Source organism: Conger conger, chromosome 3 (genome assembly GCF_963514075.1).
Source record: "Conger conger chromosome 3, fConCon1.1, whole genome shotgun sequence".
Taxonomy (NCBI): Eukaryota; Metazoa; Chordata; class Actinopteri; order Anguilliformes; family Congridae; genus Conger; species Conger conger.
In genome coordinates, this window is record NC_083762.1 from 81,381,626 (window position 1) to 81,404,078 (window position 22,453).

The window sequence follows — 22,453 nt, forward strand, 5'->3', positions numbered from 1 at the left end:
CTTTCCCGAAGCGTTAAGACAATGCTGAAGTGCAGCTTTAAATGTCGCCTGACCGCTCTTTCAGCACGTGCTCGTGCGGTTAAGTGTCCTGTCCATGAGATGACGCGGGGGGAACTGGTTTTGTCAGAAGACAAAAAGATTTGTTGTAAAAGGCATGATCCAGTCATGGGTTCAGTATTAATCTGAAGTTCTAAAAATATGGTTGCCTTCCACAAAACAAGAGCTGGCTTTTAAAAGTCACTGAAAAGATAGCAAAGTTAAACACTCAGGCTTTCAGTGTAACTGGGGGAGCACGGCTGCTCTTAAAAACGTGTCGTTTCGGTTGGTCTCTCGGGAACTGACCAATGAACTCTGACAGGAACAGTGTGTCCTGTTCCCGGAGGTGGTCCTTCTCACAACGAAAGAAAAAGTAACAGAAATGCCTACACCACTCCAGTTTCAGGAAAGCAACCAAATCAGTTCAGGAAAAATTTGGCTACATAACATAACAAAATATATTATCCTTTAAAAGGAAATTAGAAATCGGTTTCACATATAATTTCACATTTTAAAATATTACAACAAATACTAAAACAAAGCCTGTGTTTACTGTGGGTAAATTTGATCAAATCAGATAATATTGTGACATGGTAAATGTGCACACGGCCATTAGCACCACGGGTTTAAAATAGGCTAATCTATTATTTTCGGGTGTTGGAATGGCCTTCAACCAGCGAAGTATGCTTCTGTCAGATCTAACATGGAGTGAAAGAGCAGTTGGTGTTCGTGTTTGTGGAATTTGCCATACCCAAGCAAATCGATTCTGCACAAGTTGCAAACCGTTCAAGAGCAATTCATAACTAGCCTATATGAAAGATTATGGTGAATGCGAAAACAAAGCTTTTTCAGCGGAAGGATATTAATTTCTAATTACTTTTTAATGTCTCGGCATATCACACACTGTAATTGAGCTGTTGATACTCTTGCGAGTAATTATAACATGCCTCACGGCACTATATAGGCTAACCAACGTTGGACTGTGCGGCATCATATCAAACACAGGCCATCGCCTGAGGCGCTATTTTATTCGGATGTCTTGAGGAAAGGAAGAATGAATCAAAGTGAAAGTAGGCTACTACACGAAGACAAACGCGGTTTCACAGTATACAGTACACTAAGCATATTATGATATCATATAGGCTGACTTTTGTTCAGTTTCTAATGTAACGCTACATAATGTCTGAATAATGTTTGAAACAATGCTAAAAATGTCATGGTACACAATGTACTGGATAAGTTAAGATTCCCTTCATCAGGCTATGACACAACGGTCATAACGGAATTTCAGATTCACATGCTAGGGTATTCTTTCACATTTTCAAAAGTATTTATATTTTCCTTCGGACATAAATCATAATGAGTACACAAGTAAATAAACAACAGACATTTTGTCAGATGTGTCAAAGTGTGTTCTCTATTGATAACGCTGCCTATCTAATATTAGACCAATTACGACTAAAATGGATAAAAACAACAATAGTGTTGTGTTGATAGCAATTAAAACAAACAAAAAAAAACTCACCTTTCTTGTCCATTAACCACATAAATACGAGCCACGACGTATACCCAATCGGACCCCACAGAACCAACAAGGCGATGTCCGTGTTTTCGAAACCGTAAGCATGTTTGGCAGAGTTTTGGATCGGACCCCATGTGTTCCAAACCATTCCTTGCATAAACCCCAAAAGAGAAAATATTGTCAAAACCAGCCATCTTCTTCCATAGACTCTGCTATAGGCAGGCTGTAGGCTCGTCTCTGGCGGAACGGGGACAACCAGCGGTTCCCTTTCGCCCTCCGTACTCGGTACGGCACCCATTTAACTTGCCAGGATCTCCAAAGTGGCGATAATCTAATTGTTAAAAGTGTATAAAAACGAATTACTTCGATAATGTTAACCGTACAGAGGAACAAAAACAACACCGAGGCCACTGGCACAATTGAAACTTTACTGCGCATGGGCAACGACGAGACGGAAATAGACATCAATGTGAAACTGTAACTCTGCGTTCCCCATTTTGGATTCACGTTACCTAGCAAACGAGTGGCGGGGCTGTACACGGTAAGAGCCAATATGGCGGAATTTTCGCAATCCAACTTCCTCAGTGAAAAAACATATCGGAGTCCTCACGTGAGGTTTGTTTACAAAATGAGAAATATCGGCAACTCGATGTTGACATTTCAGAGATAGGGCTTTCATTCAAACATCGACGTGAGTTTTGGCGAGATAACAAAGTGCACTAAAAAACGAATCCATACAATTGATTTTACGTGTGCTATTCTGAATTTCAGTGGTTATGACGTATATTATTTGCGACTGTTTCCTTTATTTTGGGAGCGGGCGTGTGCGCGTCTCAGGAACAGTAGGTCCATTGCTGCATTTTAATCTCCGACAAAGTCACACTTCCAAAGAAGTTATACTGTATATAGCTAGTTGGCTAGCTATGCAGCTAGTCGCTACTTTCCCGAAGGTAATCCCAACAGTAGTATAGCTAGTATAGATATTGAACACGATTGTATTTATTATTTGTTTATTACAGTATATTTGAAGTTTAACGGCTACCCAGGGACAGCTATTCAAAAGTCCAAAGCTAGCAAGCAAGCAGTATCTACAGTATTACATATTTTACATGTAGAACAAGTAACGTTACATGTCTGAATGCATTATTTACTTGGGCTGTTATTTATCCATTATTTGGGCCTACAGTAACTTACAGATCCTACATTTCACATCTATTTATATAGCTGGATCCTTTTTAATTCAGTTTGGGTGAATCTTATGGCCGAAATTACTGTATTTTCTTAGATACAGTCAGTCTGTACTCTGTGCTATGTTTGTTTCCAGAAGTGAAGCCATGTTTCAGGAACATTTGGTCCTGAAACAGAAGTGGCTTTGCGGTAATGCACATCTGCCTGCATAGCGATTATAGCGCTTGCATCGGTTCTGAGACTGCCCCAGGATGTGCAATAATAGTGTGCTGACCTGCTCCTAACTGTGCCCTCTTGCAATGTAGAGGCATGACCGCGAAGCCCTTTGCCCCAGAGAAGGCACGGGAGATTTTGGAGTCGCTGCAGCAGCCCGTGGTCTTCTTGGGCATGGCCTCTGACTGGCTGGCGCTAGACTGGAGCGTAGAGCACCTGTCAGAAATCCTGGAGCAAAAGCCAGTCCGATTCCGCATTGGCAAAACACAGGAAGAAAAAAGTAAGACTCCAAATTGAGCTTAAAATGTTTTTATTTATGTATTTGTAGAATTGGTCACCGAAGTGGCAGAGCATTAATTACAATATTTGTGAAATAGTATGCTTACATGATGACCAAAAATAATTATTTAAGGGACTGCGGTGAAATGAATAATTAAGTGCAAACATTAATAGTGCACATACACGTTTTGAATTAATTATAGTTTTAAACGCAGAGGCACGTTTTGTGTTTATAAAAAAAAAAAATCTTGTTTTTGAATACCAAGACCAGGTTCGTTTGCATTCCGGGGCTTAAACAGTACCGATGTCAAGAGACTTGGTAGGGGGGAGGTATGCCCCCCCCCCCCCCCCCCCCCCCTCCCTTTAATTTGTTAAGTTAAGTGACTATTTCTAAGGTGTAAACACTTTACATATACCTCTACATTAAAAAAGGCTTACATTTGAGAAAATATGAAAGACCATTCATCCGACTAAATTAATTATGACTGATGTTCTCGCTAAAGAACTAAATTAAATGTAGCCTTTAGAAACGGACATGGAATAATATTGAGGACGTGACCTCAGTGATCGTGACGGTTATGGCCCTGCTTTCATTTTTCCGGATATGAAATGAAACCGATAAGACATTCAAGAGGAAACTGAAAATATAAAGACAGCTTCTCCATAATTACATTGTAAATGAAAGTGGATCAATGACTTATTGTTGGAGTTCAGGGACTCAAGGGTAATCTTTTGTGTAATTCACAGAGATGCAGAAGGGGATTTATAAGTATAAATTGTCCTAAATCTACTATGACAAACCATAGCGGTTTCAGAGAGGCAGATGCTTGCATATAAATGGTGTCACCGTCTTTTAATGGAGCGATCAACACCATGGTTTGCCTCTGGTTGGGCCTGGGTCTTTTTGTGTTTAGAGTTGTTTGGGTTGCCATTTTCTAGCATACTAAATTCATCAAGATTAGTGCTTCTCCCACCAGCCAGTGACTCAAAAGCACTTTACAGTGACGAGGGGGAAACTTGCCTCAACCACCCCCTGTGTATAGCACTCACCTGGGTGATGGAACAGCAGCCATTTTGTGCCCAATGCTCATCACACACCAGTTGAGGCGGAGAGGGAGATAGCATTTATTAGCCAATTAAATCAGAGGATGATTAGGTGGCAGGTTGAGAGAGCTAGGTTGGGAATTTAGCCAGGACCCCAGGGAACCCTCCTGCTCTTAGTGCTGAATGCCATGGGATCTTTAATGACCACATCAGATATGAAACCATGGCAAAGTGTCATTAAAAAGGAGATTATGAGCTCATTTTTGTTTGTTAATTGGTTTAGTTTCATAACATAAAAATAGGCTGGAGAAGGTTACTCCATTTATGTTTGCTACAAACAGAGCCAAATGTAAATCTAACGTATATTAAAAACCTTGTTTTTTCCTATTGTAGCATCAGGATTATTAGGATCTCTTTTATTTTTCAATAATTTGCCTGTTCATTACTACCCATCTTTCCTCTGGCAGCACCCCATACTTTCACATTCATAAACTTATTTAAAGAATGCTACAAGTTCTTGAAAAATATTGAACTAATTGGTTAAGGGTAAGAATATATTGTACATACTCTAGCAATTGTTTATTGTATGAAAACTCTTGACAGAGTGTGTCCTGTAAGGTGCTTACTGGACTAGTTATTAGGCTCATAAAGCCATCGACTCGTAAACAAAGGCAGAGAATTGCTGCATGATTCTGTTTGTCTGTTTACACTTTCCGTTTTATTAGTGCAGTGTTATAATGCAAACATGCAGAAGAGATTATAACAACCTGTGCATAACAATGGAGCTAGCTTCTCCAGAAATGGAGCCGGCTAATTTAACTACTAAATCCATTTTTCCAGGTGTAATTTCTGATGGTAAAAACCCTCTTGGACACAAGATGTAATTTAACACACTTCATTATGAATCTCATTATGGGCTTCAGAAACTGACGCTCTGTCTAAGCGCTCGTGAGTGAACTGTAAATCAGGCAGAAAGCTTCATTGAAACTTGTAGGGGTAATTGAAATCTTATTCACCGCACAGATGCAACCCTTGTATCATTTTCTGATTGTTCTGATTGTCTGTTGTTCTGCAGAATTAAATCAATTTAACAAATTCCTTCATTTATTTACAGTGGATTTAAGCTAGGTAATGTAGTGCTCTGTCCCTATTAACCATGTGTCTCTCTCTCACTCACTTTCTCTGTCTCCCTCTCTTTCTGTCTGCCTCTCTATCTGTCCACCTGTCTCTATATCTCCCCCCTGCTCTCCCCCCTCTATCTTTCTCTCCCCCTCCCTCTCTCTCACTCCCTCCTTCTCTGCTCCCTCTCTCCCTCTCTCCCTCCCGCTCTCTCCCCTGATTCTTGCTGGTTGGTGCTCCCTCTCTCTCTCCCCTGATTCTTGCTGGTTGGTGCTCCCTCTCTCTCTCCCCTGGTTCTTGCTGGTTGGTGCTCCCTCTCTCAGCTCCAGTGTTTGAGACTGAGTGCTCCTACAGGGAGGCCACACTGGGGGAGTTTTTGTCCTGGGCCACAGGGCAGAGTGAGGCCAGCGCCGGGCCCTTCCGTGACCTTCCCCTCTCAGACTGCTGGGCCTATGCAGACTACAAGTACCTGGCCGTGCTGTTTGAGGACCGACCCGCTGTGTTTGAGGTACCGGACCCTTCTGTCCACTCTGCCGGCGGCGGGGGTGCGATGAAACATCGATGCTTCACCAGGCAGATGTCACCGTACTGTAGGGGAAAATTCACAGAACGAAAGATGTCCCTCCTAAAAGCACCCCCCTTTCGGGGTCAAAACCTATGGCCCCGAATGTACGACTGCATCCGTCTCACACGGATTCATCCGTTCGTAACGTGATTAATCGTTAATTTACGCGGCAAACCACGAACGTTATACTGTCTGTTACGTCAATGATCTCTTGGGTGTCGTCGGGACATAGTCGGGGGGAATCTGTCAAATCAAATGATCAGCTAATCGGTCGTATTGTATTTTCATGATTCATTGTTAGTCGTTTGATAATGCTACAAATGAAGAGAAATTGCATCGCATCGTATTGGTGTTCAGCGTATAGCTATTATATCTCGTATCCTGATCAAGTAATGACCAGTTCAGACCAGCTCCATACTCAACCTAGTTTGACCGGCTGAAGGCTGAAGTTGTGTTCTGAAACAGCTGGCAGCTGGTAATTGCAAGCTGGTCATAGTCATTACACCAGGGTCGGCTTTACAGCAGCCTGTTTTCTCACATTTTATGCACAGATAAAGGTAAAGGCGCAATCAGTAATGAATTCGACACACAGACGGCCCGTATTCGATGAGAGAGAAGGCCCTCGTCATTGCCATGCTGTGCTGTGTGATGCTGTGTGTCTGCGGTCAGACGGAGGCGTGTGACCGCCGCGTGCTGGACCCAGCCCGTCTCAGGACCCAGCCCGTCTCAGGACCCAGCCCGTCGGTCCCAGCCCGTCTCAGGACCCAGCCCGTCGGTCCCAGCCCGTCTCAGGACCCAGCCCGTCTCAGGACCCAGGGGAGCGCGGCGCCCTCATCCCTCCTTTCCCTACGAGCCAAATGGAGCCGGATCTTCCCCCCTTCATCAGTCTTCACCCAAATTTCATCAGTTTTATCTGCCCGACTCTGTCTGCCAGCGCGCAGTCTCTCGCTGTAAAAGTTTATACTTCCACTCGGGGGACGGATAAAGGCCGTAATTTTTTCGTTATCTGAGGCTTGGGTGGAACACGGCGGGTTTTAAAGTTTATCGGCACTTCTTCATCACTTTGCAGGAGGTGATTCCCGTGTTTTTCTCTTAAATCTCTCATCCTCCCGCCCCGTAAACGACAGGAAGGCTGTTCTGTTCATGTTCTGTTCATCCGTCACTGTTCGGTCAGTCAGCTCTGGCGCTGGTCCGTGTTGTTCAGCAGGGCAACACTGAGCCGCCACTGATAAACTCTTTTGAAAGGTCATGTAAATGGCACTCAGTGCAAACAAAGCCTTTGGCTTGATTCCTACAGCTGGGTTATCTCTAATCTGACCTTTGACCTTTGACCCTAGGGCCCGTGAGGCCGGAGACCTCAATCCATGCTGCTGGAATGTGTCCCATGGTGCTTCACTCTCAGATTCCGTCAACCTCTCATGTTTACCTGGTAGCGTTCATTTAAAACTTAAAAAACCAGGTCAGCTCAGCCTCACATTAACTTCCTCTTGAAGCACTTACTCGTGAGTGATTTCGGTTTTATTTTTGTGTGGAATCACTTTCTGTAAAAGACGCTGAATCCCACCATGCCTCGTACCTGTAGTCCCAGCTCCTCTCTCGGCTCGTCTCTAATTCTGCCCTGAATAATAATAAATGCTTATGAGCCGTGCGTCTTTGTGACAGTTCTGCTGAACTGCAGCGTTTTAGACGGCCGTCAGAGGGCTTTTCCATGATGAATGGCCCCGTTTAAAAGTTGCTGAAAGCCAGCAGGACCCGGTTTATCATCCACACTTCCCTGCGTATTCTGATGCTCTCGGTATCCAGGGTTCTGGACAGAATCCCTGAGGTTTTTATAAATCTTCTGACAGATTGATGACCCGCCCGGGATATATATGGCGTGCAGAAAGTAAACACGCTGAGTGACTTATTAACGTGTCTTCTGAAAGAGCAGTAGATTAAGTAGTTTGACTATGCGGTCGCCACCTTTCAGTGGCACAGCCGCCTTTAAGGTTGCGGGTTCTGACCCGGGACGTTGCTCCCGTGTGCAGAAGACATGATTGAAGGTTTGTGGTGTTGTCTTGTTGTGTTTGTGTTTGGCAGGGCGTGGCGTGGTCGGATTTTGGGTACCCCGGCCGAAACGGGCGAGAGAGCACCCTGTGGTTGGGCACGGCCGGCGCCAACACCCCGTGCCACCTGGACTCGTACGGGTGCAACCTGGTCCTGCAGGTGCAAGGCAGGTAATAGCACGTTAGCACGTTAGCGCCGTGCTACACAACGACGAGGCGAAGCGAGGCCCTTTTTTTCTTTAAAATCTGATCTTGGCTCACGGTGTCTTGACGGCTGTGGCGGAGAGGCGCCCGCTCCGGGGAGAGTGAAACAAATCACCACCATTAGTGCTCGGAATAACGGAAAAGCGGAGTCGCCCAGACAATGGCGCCGGCGAATCAGTCAAGTGAGATTTGGGCGACGGCGGAGCATAATGACCCGCCTGTCGGGGGAGATTGCACAAGCTCTCAGATCACACGGAGACCTCCTCCCTCTGGAGTCTCTCAGTCACGCCTACGAACGCCAGTCTCTCTCGCTCCGAAAGAGAAAGCAATTTGTGCTCGCTGCATCAGAGAGAGGGGGAGAGGGGGAGAGAGAGAGAGAAAGAGAGGGAGAGGGGGGGAGAGAGGGGGGAGGGAGAGAGAGAGGGAAAGAGAGGGGGAGAGAGAGAACAGGAGATATGCGCTGAAGTGCTGTTGAATACTGATTGTGCAAAAACTCTGACAAAGAAAAGGCCTGTCTAATCTACAGGCAGCTCTTTCTCCCTCTCTCTCTCTCTCTCTCACTCTCTCACTCCCTCTCTCCCTCTCTCTCTCACTGCTCTCTTTTTCAATAGATTTCCGCCCCCCCCCCACCTGCGGCCATATTTAGCCGATGTCATTCTCCATAGAGACCGGAGAGGAATTCATACTTTTACAGATTCCTTTCTCTGTCTTCCACGATGAGGGGCTGCTCATTTTGGTTCATCCTTTTCCCCGCATATCTAAATAACATCTTACATCCCGGGAACGGGGATATGCACTCACATTGTTCTGATGTCGTGTGAAACGGGGATAAACGATCGGAAACGCTCCGTGTGTGAGCTGTTTGAATACGTATCTCTGGCAGCTGTTGATAATGTGCTGTACATGAATGGAGTCCTGTCCCATAACTGTGACTGTGTTACTCTGCCATATCTCTCTCTTTGGAGAACTGCAGGCAGCGTTTTCCCCTTCTATTAAACATGAAATATGAAATAAAAGGAATAAGCACAATTAATAGTTGTGCAGCCCTGGGCCTGGAGAGCTGCAGAGTGTGCTGCTTTTTGTGGTTATTCAGCACTTAAAGGGGAATTACACTCTAGATCACGTTCCTTTAGCTGTAAAACGTGTTTGTGTGCCTACTTTATAGTCTAACCATTTATGAAATTAAATCATTTTGGCATAAAAAACTGGTAGAACTCGTGTTCTGCTGCCCTATAAAGTTAAAAAAATTATTTCAGGTGTGTTCGCCCTCCCTTTACCTGGGAGTCAGGTGTGTTCACCCTCCCTTTACCTGGGAGTCAGGTGTGTCCACCCTCCCTTTACCTGGGAGTCAGGTGTGTCCACCCTCCCTTTACCTGGGAGTCAGGTGTGTCCACCCTCCCTTTACCTGGGAGTCAGGTGTGTTCACCCTCCCTTTACCTGGGAGTCAGGTGTGTTCACCCTCCCTTTACCTGGGAGTCAGGTGTGAAGGCAGTCTGGCCAATCAGTAGCACTAATTGTTCAGTTAATTGCCTGGGAGAAAAGAAAACCAGGGCTGGATTTGGATTTGATGTCCAGATTTGTTGATGGTTGCCCTAGGTGATATAGATGTCAATCAGATATCCAGTTGTCATATTGTTGACACCCAGTTGGAATGTCAGAAAGCCAGCTGTCATGGAACTCTGCAGGCACCTGATTGGTTAGAGAATACACACCCCAGAATGCATTTCTTTCGGAGTTGTGTCGAAGGTGGAGCCGGGCTGATGCGTAATTACTCTTAATTACACAGTGAACCTGGCCTGGTTTCTGGGGTCTAAGATGACTGGTGATTTTAAGATGAAGGTGAGAATCCGCAGACCCTGTGTGTGTCCAGGATCAGTGCCAGGGACCCAGGGCACGTCCCTGCACTCTGTGTGTTCTCTGAATTCTCACGTAAATGGCCATGTTGCTTAGATTGTTGCTTAGATGTTGCTTAGATTGAACTGCTCCCTCACAAGGCTCTCTGCCTGTGCATTTCTGCCATTCATTAACCTTAGATCTCAAAGCGAGGCCTTTTCAGCAGATGCTTGATTCCGTTATGCAGAGTAACATGTCCTCTTTTAAAATGTGCTACCCTGAAAGAGACAAGGTGAAGGGCAATAATTATGTGCTGTCTGCTCGTATTCAAAAAACGCTCACTTTATCTGTAACTGTTCAACCCCAAAGGGAGAGAGAGGGGGAGAGAGGGGGTGAGAGAGGAGGGAGAGAGGGGGGAGGGATAAGAGGTAAATCATGCATCTCTCCATATTCCCATCATGTTGTTATAGACCGTATATTGGTCTTGTTAGGTGTATCACTGGGACTTGGACTGTTTCAGTTTTCAGTCGTTTTTCATTTCTCCCCGAGTCCATTTGAATGGGAATGGGGCTATAACTCCACCGTGGCCACGCACGCGGCGAGACGCGGCATCCAGAGTGCCTTCACTCGGCTCCCATAAGCTGTCAGGTCGCTGAAACATGAGTCTCATCTCATCTCTCCCACTGTCCCTCTCTGCGGAAATAACTCGCACCAGCGGTCGTTTACTTGTACACCTCGGAGTAGTCAGCAAAACGGGGCGGCTGCTATTTATTGACATTTTCCCGCACTGTATGGCCCTAGCTGTGAGGTGAAATGGTTGTGGGTTTACCCGCCAGGGTGCCATTTTGTGCCTCCCAGTCGCCATTTTGTGCCTCCTAGTCGCCATTTTGTGCCTCCTAGTCGCATAATGACTCTGACTCCCCCGTGCAGGAAGCGATGGCACCTCTTCCCTCCGGACGACACGCGCTGCCTCTACCCCACCAGGATCCCGTACGAAGAGTCCAGCGTCTTCAGCCGGGTCGACGTGGTGCGACCGGACCTCCAGCGCTTCCCCGATTTCTCCGCGGCGAGAGCCCATGTGGTCACTCTGGAGCCCGGACAGGTGAGAACAGAGAGACACCTGTGTTTACAGGTAGAAACCGCAGAGAAACACACCTGTGTTTACAGGTAGAAACCGCAGAGAAACACACCTGTGTTTACGGGTAGAAACAGCAGAGAAACACACCTGTGTTTACAGGTAGAAACAGCAGAGAAACACACCTGTGTTTACAGGTAGAAACCGCAGAGAAACACACCTGTGTTTACAGGTAGAAACCGCAGAGAAACACACCTGTGTTTACAGGTAGAAACAGCAGAGAAACACACCTGTGTTTACAGGTAGAAACCGCAGAGAAACACACCTGTGTTTACAGGTAGAAACCGCAGAGAAGCACACCTGTGTTTACAGGTAGAAACCGCAGAGAAACACACCTGTGTTTACAGGTAGAAACCGCAGAGAAACACACCTGTGTTTACGGGTAGAAACCGCAGAGAAACACACCTGTGTTTACAGGTAGAAACAGCAGAGAAACACACCTGTGTTTACAGGTAGAAACAGCAGAGAAACACACCTACCTGTACAGGTTAGAACAGAAGAGAAAGGCACCTACCTGTACAGGTAATAACAGTGGAGACGCACCTCTTTCCCTCAGACTCCCACATTAACATCTACAGTATGACACCCTTCCCTTCAGAGTAAAGCCGACGCAGACTCCTAACACTAAGACTGCTGAATCTCTACAGTACTTCAAGATGCCAATCACAAATATGTGATCCTGTCTGGTATTCAGAACACTGAAATGTGAAAAAAAAAAAAAAAACCCCACTCTTCGAAGGGTTAAATAGAAGCTGTCTACCTGGATGCCCGTAATCACCCCGACAGTTGAAATGAGATTGGGCTTTCGGATGGTATCTATAGAGAAAATGCCTCCAAAATAGATTTGTAAGAGTGCTCGGTAATTCCAAGCTGTCTGTGTGTGCCACCGGTGTATTTAATTAGTGTTCTTCAGCGCTGATACAGTCTTCCCATTGAATTAATCAAGAGGACTGATAGTCTTTTCTGTAAAATATTTCCCGGGCTTGGCAAAGTTATGAATGCAATTTAAGGTATGCACTAATATGTGAAGTGTGCCATCGATCACTGTGGAATTACTCTCTGAGAGCGGAGAATGGATGTGGCAACGCCTGAAGAGGATCCTTTGAGCTCCTGATCAAACCTGCTGGAGAGGGAACCCGTAGCGTAGTGGTTAAGGTAAATGACTGGGACCCGCAAGGTCGGTGGTTCTAATCCCGGTGTAGCCACAATAAGATCCGCACAGGCGCTGGGCCCTTGAGCAAGGCCCTTAACCCTGCATTGCTCCAGGGGAGGATTGTCTCCTGCTTAGTCTAATCAACTGTACGTCGCTCTGGATAAGAGCATCTGTCAAATGCCTGTAATGTAATATAATGGAACGGCAACAGTCACCTGTGTGCTAGTTTATCACCTGCTGGGCTAGTTCAGCTCCGTGCTCTAACCTGGAGGAAGCGATGTACCCAGAAGGGACAGCAAATTAAGGTGATGTTGACAAATTGGTTGAAGAAAGCTGCCATTATGCTAGAGCTTTGAGCAGTTAGATTTTAATTATTTCATTAGCCCACCCATTCATCATTGGTGAATGGAGTGTGCGAGTGAATGGTTCCCCGTGATGGATTGGCAGCCTGCTCAGGATGTATTCCTGCCTCTTGCCCAATGCATGCTGGGATAGGCTCCAGTCCCCCCCCCAGTGACTCTGACCAGGAAGCACGGTAGATAATCGATGGATGGATGGACGGATGGACGGACTTGACGGACATTTTAGCTGTATTTGTGATGATGCCCAACAGCTCTTATCATGGCTGAACCGGGGCTTGAACCACCGACCTTCCAGGTCCCAGTCACGCACCTGTGGCACCCGGCTGGGCCTGACGTGGGGGGTGTTTGAGGCGGTGTTCTGTTGGATCAGTGAGGCGGTGTCGCTCCAGGTGAGAGGTGTTAACACTGAGCCCCGCCCCCTGGCTCCTGTGATTGGCCTGTTTTCAGATCGGAGGCGTGGCACCTCGTTAGCGCAGCATTTCCTCACCTGCCCACTGGAGGTGGAACTGTATTATTTGAGTTATTTTAGTCATTTTTTAATGAGAAGAGCAGTCAGACAGTGTGAGGTCATGTCCCTGTGATGGAGCCCATTACAGCGGCCCTGGGGAACAGGAGGGGGGGCGAGGCCTCGTCTGTGTGCTGGAGGGAGGGGGGGCGGACTGCACGCTGCAACGGGGGGGGGGTGATGTCATAGCCATTCCGTCCCTGTGATCAGAAGCGCAGAGAGGGAGGACTCGGCCTGTTTCCTATTCTTCAGTTAAAGGGCGGAGCTTTGTGTTGTAGCTCCACCCTCGGGTCAGACTAAAGGGCGGGGCTTTGTGTTGTAGCTCGGGTCAGACCGGAGACAGGACGGGACCGGGTTCCGGGTCAGACCGGAGACAGGACGGGACCGGGTTTCGGGTCAGACCGGAGACAGGACGGGACCGGGTTCCGGGTCAGGCCGTAGACAGGACGGGACCGGGTTTCGGGTCAGACCGTAGACAGGACGGGACCGGGTTTCGGGTCAGACCGTAGACAGGACACGGCCGGGTTCCGGGTCAGGCCGTAGACAGGACGGGACCGGGTTCCGGGTCAGGCCGGAGACAGGACGGGACCGGGTTTCGGGTCAGACCGTAGACAGGACACGGCCGGGTTCCGGGTCAGACCGGAGACAGGACGGGACCGGGTTTCGGGTCAGACCGGAGACAGGACACGGCCGGGTTCCGGGTCAGGCCGTAGACAGGACGGGACCGGGTTCCGGGTCAGGCCGGAGACAGGACGGGACCGGGTTTCGGGTCAGACCGGAGACAGGACGGGACCGGGTTTCGGGTCAGACCGGAGACAGGACGGGACCAGGTTTTGGGTCAGACCGGAGACAGGACGGGACCAGGAGGCACGTACGCTCACAGTAACGGGCGGAAGATTGAATGTGTCTGAGCGAACGTCTGCTCTGCTCGATGCTTCATTATCAAATGACCGTCCTTTTTACGAGCACTTCCGAGACGGTCGTTACTAATGTGCGAATGAAACGGCTGTCACTGCGTCTGATAGGTAGACCTCTAATGATGAATGTTGGGAAATCGATCATTTGTCCGTGCTAATCCGCTCCGGTGATTTTATTTCATAAGCGGTTATTCCGGACTCAGTCATGAGTTCAGTGTATTTTTGCGATGACCTGCTTTCTGTAAACGCTTTATTGTGCTCAGATGTTCTGTCATAACCCTGCTGTGTAAGGTTTATTGGCGGATGATTATGTCACCGGACTGAAAACAGTGTGACCGTATCATACACTTGTCTTGTGATTTTCGCTGGTTGTCTGCCTGGTGTATTGGAACAAATGAAATGATCCCAAAAGTGTAACTGCTCCTCCTTGCTGACACAAATGCACCAGGCAAGATCAATCGAGCACAGAAATGTATTTGAAATGATAAGTGTGCGTGCATGTGTACGTCCATGTCACTTTAGGGGTTTTGTGTGTGTGTGGTATTAAAGAAAGAACGTTTCCATAGTTGCACAGATCTGACCTTATTCAGCCGTGAGCTTCAGGGGGGAATTAAACCCCTGGTTATCTCTTATGGAAATGGGGCAGACTGCACTCCTCATAGTGCATCCCTTTCAGGTTTTACAGCGCCTTTATTCAGTGTATGTATCGTTCTGTAGAGCATATGTTCCGCTGGTACGTTAAGCGCGCGTATTAACAGCCTCAGTAAGAGGGGATATGGCGGGCTTCCCGCGGCGTGTGCACAGCTTGGAGTGTGATTAGTGCAGTTCTTACAGGAGCTTATCTGCGTGCCCTTTTGTCGAGCGCTGGCGGTTCTGCAGGGAGTGCGTGAGAGGCCCTGGTGCTCACAGGAGCAGAGCGGAACTGAAAGACTCCGCGGCCGCGATGGGGTGGCACGGACTGCAGAAACACTCGCTCGAGTGCCGGTCTCGTGTGACCCTGTGAGAGAGCTGCCGGTCCCTGGGAATGTTCGCTTCACAATTCTGATCCAGTGTTCTAGAACTCCTCTGCGTTCTCCACACACCGACTGTGACATCAGCGCTAGAATGTTCAGTTCAGAACTGTCTAACCACAGTGTTTGTGGTCTCACCGCGGACGAGGGTCAGATACGCAGTTGTTTTGGGTTCAAATAGTTTTCTGTGCTCGATCGATCGTGCCTGGTGCAATTGAGCCAACCAAGAGGACCAGAAGTTGGGGTTTGCACTTTTTGAGAGTATTTCGTAGGTTCCGTTACACCAGACAAGCTCAGTGAAGCGTAGAAAAGTATTTGAATCTAAGATTACGTATTTGGCCCAGGTGTGAGCCCCTAAAGGGTTATTAACACTCATATGGCAGTTCTGCATAAGAGCATGTGCATTTACAGTATATATCAGGCTACAAATATACTCTTAAACACACATACTAAAAACTATATTAAAGAGATTATAAAACTATATTAAAAAAACAACATACGTTGCTATACTTTTTGCTCAAAATACGTGCTAAGAAAAGTATCTCTTGACTTTCTGTACCTCGTAGTGTGTGGTTGGGAGTCTGGAGTCAGGGGCTGTGTGTTTGAGTTCACAGCTGTCTACCTGCACCGTGGGTATCCTCAAATTCTTTCCAAACTGGAAATTTAAAAGGCAAACCGAATATACAGCATTCTTCATTTCTTATCAGGCTTGCAGCTTTTCTTTTTTTTTTTCTTCTTTTTTTTACTGAACATAAATTCCCCGAGCGGTTGGAGCAGGCGATAAATTAGCTTGGCTAAATCCTGTCATAATTAAAGCTGGGTTAACCAATCAGAGAGAAGGTCTCTGTGACCAACCTGCTGCAGCGTGTGGTGGCGTGAGTCGCTGCTGCCATCTGGTGGACGATAAGAGCAGTGCGCCTACAGTATCGCATTAGAGCCGCGTTCTTCCTCTCAGTGGTGTGTGTCACATAGAAACAGGGCAGATTTATAACCTCCAATGACATTCCTGCTCAGGTCGGGAGCGCAGAGATCACGAGATTACAGGAAACCTAATTGACATTGGGTGTGATGTGGGAGTGTACGTTTGTGTGTGAAAGGGTTGTTTGTAGAAGTTCTGCGTGTGAATGGAGCTTGTGTCTGTGTGTTGCGTATTTTTAGACTTGTGTGTGTTTGTCAGGTCTATGCAGGCCCAATTCTAAGAATATTTCTGGTTATCTGTGTGTGTGTGTGTGTGTGTGTGTGTGTGTGTGTATGTGTTTGTGTGTGTGTATATGTGTATATGTGTATATATATGTGTGTGAGTGTGTGTGGGTGTGTGTGTGGGGTGTGTGAGTGTGTGTGTGTGTGTCTGTATGTGTGTGTGTGTGTGTGTGTGTGAGTGAGTGTGTGTGTGTGTCTGTATGTGTCTGTGTGTGTGTGTGGCGTTAAACTCCTCCTCCTCCTCCCTGCAGGTGCTCTTCGTCCCCAGACACTGGTGGCACTACGTGGAGTCTCTCGACCCACTGACCGTCAGCGTCAACTCCTGGATCGAGATGGTACCTCGCCCGCCACCTCACCCCGTGTACACAGACCCCACAGCGCTGTGGCTGACTGTCACCGTTTACACTACATTACATTACATTTACTACAGAACAGGCCGGATCGGGTACACAGAGAATCAGTCGTACAGCCGTGAACATCAAGTCTAGATCACATGGTAAATGGGCCAAGTCAGTAAGTATGGCATGATATAATAGATATGTTATACTACAGCACCAAGATTAATACAGATGTAGATTAAAATACAAAGAGGGCTAAAAGATTTAACACAGGAGGTACACGGGTGGTAATAGATTAGGGCTCTCATGCAGAGGAGTAAAGTTATAGCTGTTCAAGGTGCAGTGTGATGAGATTCATTTTATACGGAATGCAACCAAAGACCCTTCCCATGATGCATATCGCCTGACAGTGGGCTGTGTGTCTCGGGGTGAGGAGTGGACCCACAGTGGGCTGTGGGAGAGTGTGAGCTGGGTTCTGTAGTGGGCTGTGGGAGAGTGTGAGCTGGGTTCTGTAGTGGGCTGTGGGAGAGTGTGAGCTGGGTTCTGTAGTGGGCTGTGGGAGAGTGTGAGCTGGGTTCTGTAGTGGGCTGTGGGAGAGTGTGAGCTGGGTTCTGTAGTGGGCTGTGGGAGAGTGTGAGCTGGGTTCTGTAGTGGGCTGTGGGAGAGTGTGAGCTGGGTTCTGTAGTGGGCTGTGGGAGAGTGTGAGCTGGGTTCTGTAGTGGGCTGTGGGAGAGTGTGAGCTGGGTTCTGTAGTGGGCTGTGGGAGAGTGTGAGCTGGGTTCTGTAGTGGGTCTGTGGTCCACTCGGCTGTGCTGGGATGTGTATTTGACAGACAGGTCCCTGAGAGGGAGTACGTTTCTGACTTGGGTCCCCGTCTTAAAAGTATGTCTAATGTGTGTGGGGAGAACTTTTAGACGCGCTGCAGTAATGAGCAGACCCCCGGCTCGGAGACCGTGCCGTCGGAGAGATTTGTAGCGCCCGCGCGGTCCGGACAGGAGTGATGTAGAGCCAGCTTCCCCAGGGGAGAACATTAACATGCTGCCCCAGAACCGCGTCTCGAGAAGGTAAAACCACAATCCATTACCTTAACACTGCTTTCTCAGAACCGCGTCTCGAGAAGGTAAAACCACAATCCATTACCTTAACACTGCTTTCTCAGAACCGCGTCTCGAGAAGGTAAAACCACAATCCATTACCTTAACACTGCTTTCTCAGAACCACGTCTCGTGAAGGTAAAACCACAATCCATTACCTTAACACTGCTTTCTCAGAACCACGTCTCGTGAAGGTAAAACCACAATCCATTACCTTAACACTGCTTTCTCAGAACCGCGTCTCGAGAAGGTAAAACCACAATCCATTAGCGCAACACTGCTTTCTCAGAACCGCGTCTCGTGAAGGTAAAACCACAATCCATTAGCGCAACACTGCTTTCTCAGAACCGCGTCTCGTGAAGGTAAAACCACAATCCATTAGCGCAACACTGCTTTCTCAGAACCGTGTCTCGTGAAGGTAAAACCACAATCCATTACCTTAACACTGCTTTCTCAGAACCGCGTCTCGAGAAGGTAAAACCACAATCCATTAGCGCAACACTGCTTTCTCAGAACCGCGTCTCGTGAAGGTAAAACCACAATCCATTAGCGCAACACTGCTTTCTCAGAACCGCGTCTCGTGAAGGTAAAACCACAATCCATTAGCGCAACACTGCTTTCTCAGAACCGTGTCTCGTGAAGGTAAAACCACAATCCATTACCTTAACACTGCTTTCTCAGAACCGCGTCTCGAGAAGGTAAAACCACAATCCATTAGCGCAACACTGCTTTCTCAGAACCGCGTCTCGAGAAGGTAAAACCACAATCCATTACCTTAACACTGCTTTCTCAGAACCGCGTCTCGAGAAGGTAAAACCACAATCCATTAGCGCAACACTGCTTTCTCAGAACCGCGTCTCGTGAAGGTAAAACCACAATCCATTAGCGCAACACTGCTTTCTCAGGATTGCAGCCTACCGTTCGAACTGGTCCCTCAGCGTCCTCGTGTGGAAGGATCTCTCACCTCTTTCAGGGTGTCTGTGGTCCCAGGGGGTCCCAAGGGGTACTGGAGGGGGTACTGGAGGGGGTACTGTAGGGGGTCCCGGCCCAACTTGGTACGCAGGGGCAATATAGGTGGTCTGTCATTGTTTTTACCGAGGATTAGAAAATAAACAAAATGCACTTTTGCAGTATAGTGACCGAGCTCCTATGAAGGCCACAGCGCTTCTGACATCATTTCCTGTCTGACACAGGAAGTAGATGATGAAGCACGGGTTGGGGAGGCTCTCACCAGGACGGTCGTCTGCGCCCTGAAAACCACGGCCAGCGCAGACAACGCCGACGACTGGCTGAACCCCACCGAGGTACGAAACCCCGCCCCTTCCTGAGGCGTGGGGCACGGAATTACACTACATTACACTACACTACATTACACTACATTACACTACACTACATTACACTACATTACACTACACTACACTACACAACATTACACTACACTACACTACACTATACTACATTACACAACATTACACTACACTACACTACATTACACTACATTACACTACACTACATTACACTACATTACACTACACTACACTACACTACATTACACTACATTACACTAGACTACATTACACTACACTACACTACACTACATTACACTACATTACACTAGACTACATTACACTACACTACATTACACTAGATTACACTACATTACACTACATTAGACTACATTACACTACACTACATTACACTACATTACACTACACTACACTACATTACACTAGACTACATTACACTACACTACATTACACTAGATTACACTACATTACACTACATTAGACTACACTACACTACACTACATTACACTACACTACATTACACTACATTACACTACATTACACTACACTACATTACACTAGACTACATTACACTACACTACACTACACTACACTACATTACACTACATTACACTAGACTACATTACACTACATTACACTACATTACACTAGACTACATTACACTACATTACACTAGACTACATTACACTAGACTACATTACACTACATTACACTACATTACACTAGACTACATTACACTACATTACACTAGACTACATTACACTACATTACATTACACTACATTACACTACACTACATTACACTACACAACATTACACTACATTACACTAAACTACATTACATTACATTACAGCCCAACGGCTGTGCGCATCTCATTGTGGCTAGACCGGGGATCGAACCACCGACCTTGTGGGTCCCAGTCATGTACCTTAACCACTACGCTACAGGCCGCCCCTTTACTGAACACAGGGCTCATTCCAAGTTCAGCTGGTAAGAGCAGTCGTCTAGCAGTCGGAGGGTTGCCAGTTTGAATCCCACCCTGGCTGTGTTGAAGTGTCCCTGAGCAAGTCTCCTAACCCCCAAATGCTCCTGACGAGCTGGTTGGTGCCTTGCATGGCAGCCAATCGCCGTGCGAGTGTGTGCATGAATGGGTGAATGAGAAGCATGGATTGTACAGCGCTTTGGATGAAGGCGCTATATAAATGCCAGCCATTTACCATTAAGTGGAGAACCTGAATTCGACAGATGGAATGTCCGTTTTATTGGCCGGTGGGGAGAGGGGGTTCCGCAGGTCAATTCCACGCTTTCCGGAAAACTCCTTCTTGTCCGAAAAGGAAAGATCCTAACTTTCCTAACTTCTAATTCTAACTCCTTTAAGGGTTTGGAATGTCCTTAAAGATGGCAGACCATGATCAATTTCCAGGTCAGGAGCAAGGGAAAGGAAAAAGAGGAGAAAAATAAGTGATAGGAACGAGCCCACAGTGTACGTTACTTTCACACCTGTGTGTGTGAGATATGTAATTGTTTGCGATTCAAATAATTTTCTGCCCTCGATTGTTCTTGCCTGGTGCAGTTGAGCCAACCAAGAGGAGCAGAAGGCGGGGGTTTTTGAGAGTATGTAATTGGTTTTTCTACCGCAGACAGGCTCTGTAAAGCGGAAAGTACTCGGGTCAGGTCACGGTCACCCTGTATGGCGGCAGCTTGCCGAAACGTTTTCTCTGCCTGACCGTTTGGACCGTTTGGACTGTTGGACTGTTTGGTCTCAGTCAGCGGTTCCAGGTTCACTGCACTTATCCGTTTTATGATGTTTGCAATACGGGCGTTGGGTTTGCCAATCCGTACACTCAGCTTTGAGAACCGAAAACACGGATTGCAGAACCGAGACTACGAGTTTCCACATTTCCGGTTTTTCTTTTCTTTTTTTACCTTGTGTGTCTGGGGGGGGGGTCGGGTGGGGGTGTTCGGGTTAGATCCGGTCTGTGCTGTTTTTCTGTAAACTGGGCGTCACCCTCGGTGGTCTTCTGAGGTCTAAATTTGAAAAGTGACGTGATTTGATGCGAAAACACGGATTGCAGAACCGAGAGTATGAATGTCCAACATTTGGGGGGCTCCTTAGAAATGTTTTCTTCTATAAGCTGGGCGTCACTGCTAATGAGGGCTCTTCTGAGGTTTAAATGTGAAAAATGAAGTGATTTGAGTGATTTGAGTGATTTGAGTTGATGTGGCGTTGCAGGGCGAGGTGACGTCACATGACCAGAACCTGCAGTTCCTGAGCCTGGCCGTGTGGGCGTGTGCTGGGAAGCAGGGGGGCGTGGCATTGCACAAAGCCCCGCCCACCGCCGCCGCCCGTCCCAGGAAGCGGGGCGCAGACGGGCTCCCCAAAAACGGAGCGGGCCGGGACCCTCCCGCCAGCGCCCCGTTTGGGGCCCACCTCGTCCCCGTACCCCCCAGCACCGAGCGGGGTCACCGGCCCAAACCCCCGCCCCCTTCCACAGACTGCGCCCCCCAGTCGCCCGGGGGAGGGGCGGGACCCACACCCCTCTCCACCAATGACCTGCTGGAGTGCCTGGTTCATCCCGAGGTCGTCGCCCTGGTGACCAAGCTTCTCATGAGCAGAGGGAGCGGGCAAGGCTGTGTGTGAACGAGGACGTGAAAAAACCCACAGATTCCATCCCCCATCCTGATTTGTCTGAAACTTTTGTTTAATAAACGAGTGAAAAATCAGCGGTGGATGACTCAGAAATAAAGTGAATAAGGTTGTGTAGCGCGCGGAATAAGTTACACACGTGAATAAGTTATGTTTAACCGCAGGTAATTACTACCCGCGATAGTCGATCCCCAGTCTGCAGGTGTTTTAAAGATGAACTGGGATTTCTCTCTCTCATCGGCGTGTGGAAAATGATTCGAGGCGTTAAGTGTGAAATGAAAGAATGGGGTCGAGCTCAGAGACAGGAGAACGGTGTGTTCACCGCGTTTCCCATGATCCTCTGCTCCAGGTAAGCAGTCGGACTGAAGAAATGTGCGAGAGCACTCGTGCGCTCAGGTTGAGAAACCGCTCCTCATCAGCTCGCCATTATCTTTCATTTACATAATGGCCAGTCCACTGGCTGTGCTTGGCTGCATGTTGACTTTAAACACTCCTTTGTGTGTGTAGTTACACTGAGCATAGACCCTGGTAGGGATGAAATATACTGCAGGTGGGTCAAAATGAAATATATGAAAATATTGACACAGGGACACAGAAGGGACACAGAAGCCTCTCGGGACAACCAAACCTGAGCGGAATGGACTTTTTCTTTACTATTTTCGTGTCTTTTAATTCACCTTAGTTTCTTTATTGCTGAAATTGATTTTGTTAAGTTGTGTAAGGTCTCTTTTGAATAT

General features: G+C 47.3%; 2 protein-coding genes across 4 annotated transcripts in view; one reads left to right on the forward strand and one right to left on the reverse strand.

Moving 5' to 3' along the window:
• Positions 1–1,997, reverse strand: part of slc49a4 (solute carrier family 49 member 4) — a 52,457-nt gene extending 50,460 nt beyond the window's left edge. Inside the window, exon 1 of the mRNA XM_061234882.1 lies at positions 1,562–1,997. Within this exon, the coding sequence (XP_061090866.1) occupies positions 1,562–1,856 (295 nt within the window). The 5' untranslated portion in view covers positions 1,857–1,997. The remainder of the gene's footprint in view (positions 1–1,561) is intronic.
• hspbap1 (hspb associated protein 1) lies at positions 1,762–21,793 on the forward strand. Of its 3 annotated transcripts, none has more exons than XM_061234885.1 (8): positions 1,762–2,099; positions 3,052–3,239; positions 5,725–5,909; positions 8,046–8,182; positions 10,979–11,150; positions 16,582–16,665; positions 18,956–19,066; positions 21,303–21,793. In XM_061234885.1, the coding sequence occupies exons 2-8, from the start codon at positions 3,056–3,058 to the stop codon at positions 21,708–21,710; spliced, it is 1,281 nt and encodes a 426-aa protein (XP_061090869.1). In that variant the 5' UTR covers positions 1,762–2,099; positions 3,052–3,055; the 3' UTR covers positions 21,711–21,793. The 3 variants fall into 3 exon arrangements, with proteins under 3 accessions (XP_061090869.1, XP_061090867.1, XP_061090868.1); XM_061234883.1 differs by lacking the exon at positions 1,762–2,099 and adding an exon at positions 2,223–2,508; XM_061234884.1 differs by lacking the exon at positions 1,762–2,099 and adding an exon at positions 2,347–2,400.
• Positions 21,794–22,453: the final 660 nt, after the last annotated feature.

Excerpts from the sequence above, each read along its gene's own strand:
- hspbap1 (XM_061234885.1), top strand. The coding sequence starts at position 3,056 with ATGACCGCGAAGCCCTTTGCCCCAGAGAAGGCACGGGAGATTTTGGAG. Across the intron at positions 5,910-8,045 it reads ACCGACCCGCTGTGTTTGAG|GGCGTGGCGTGGTCGGATTT; the intron begins GTACCGGACCCT and ends TGTGTTTGGCAG. Across the intron at positions 19,067-21,302 it reads ACTGGCTGAACCCCACCGAG|GGCGAGGTGACGTCACATGA; the intron begins GTACGAAACCCC and ends GTGGCGTTGCAG.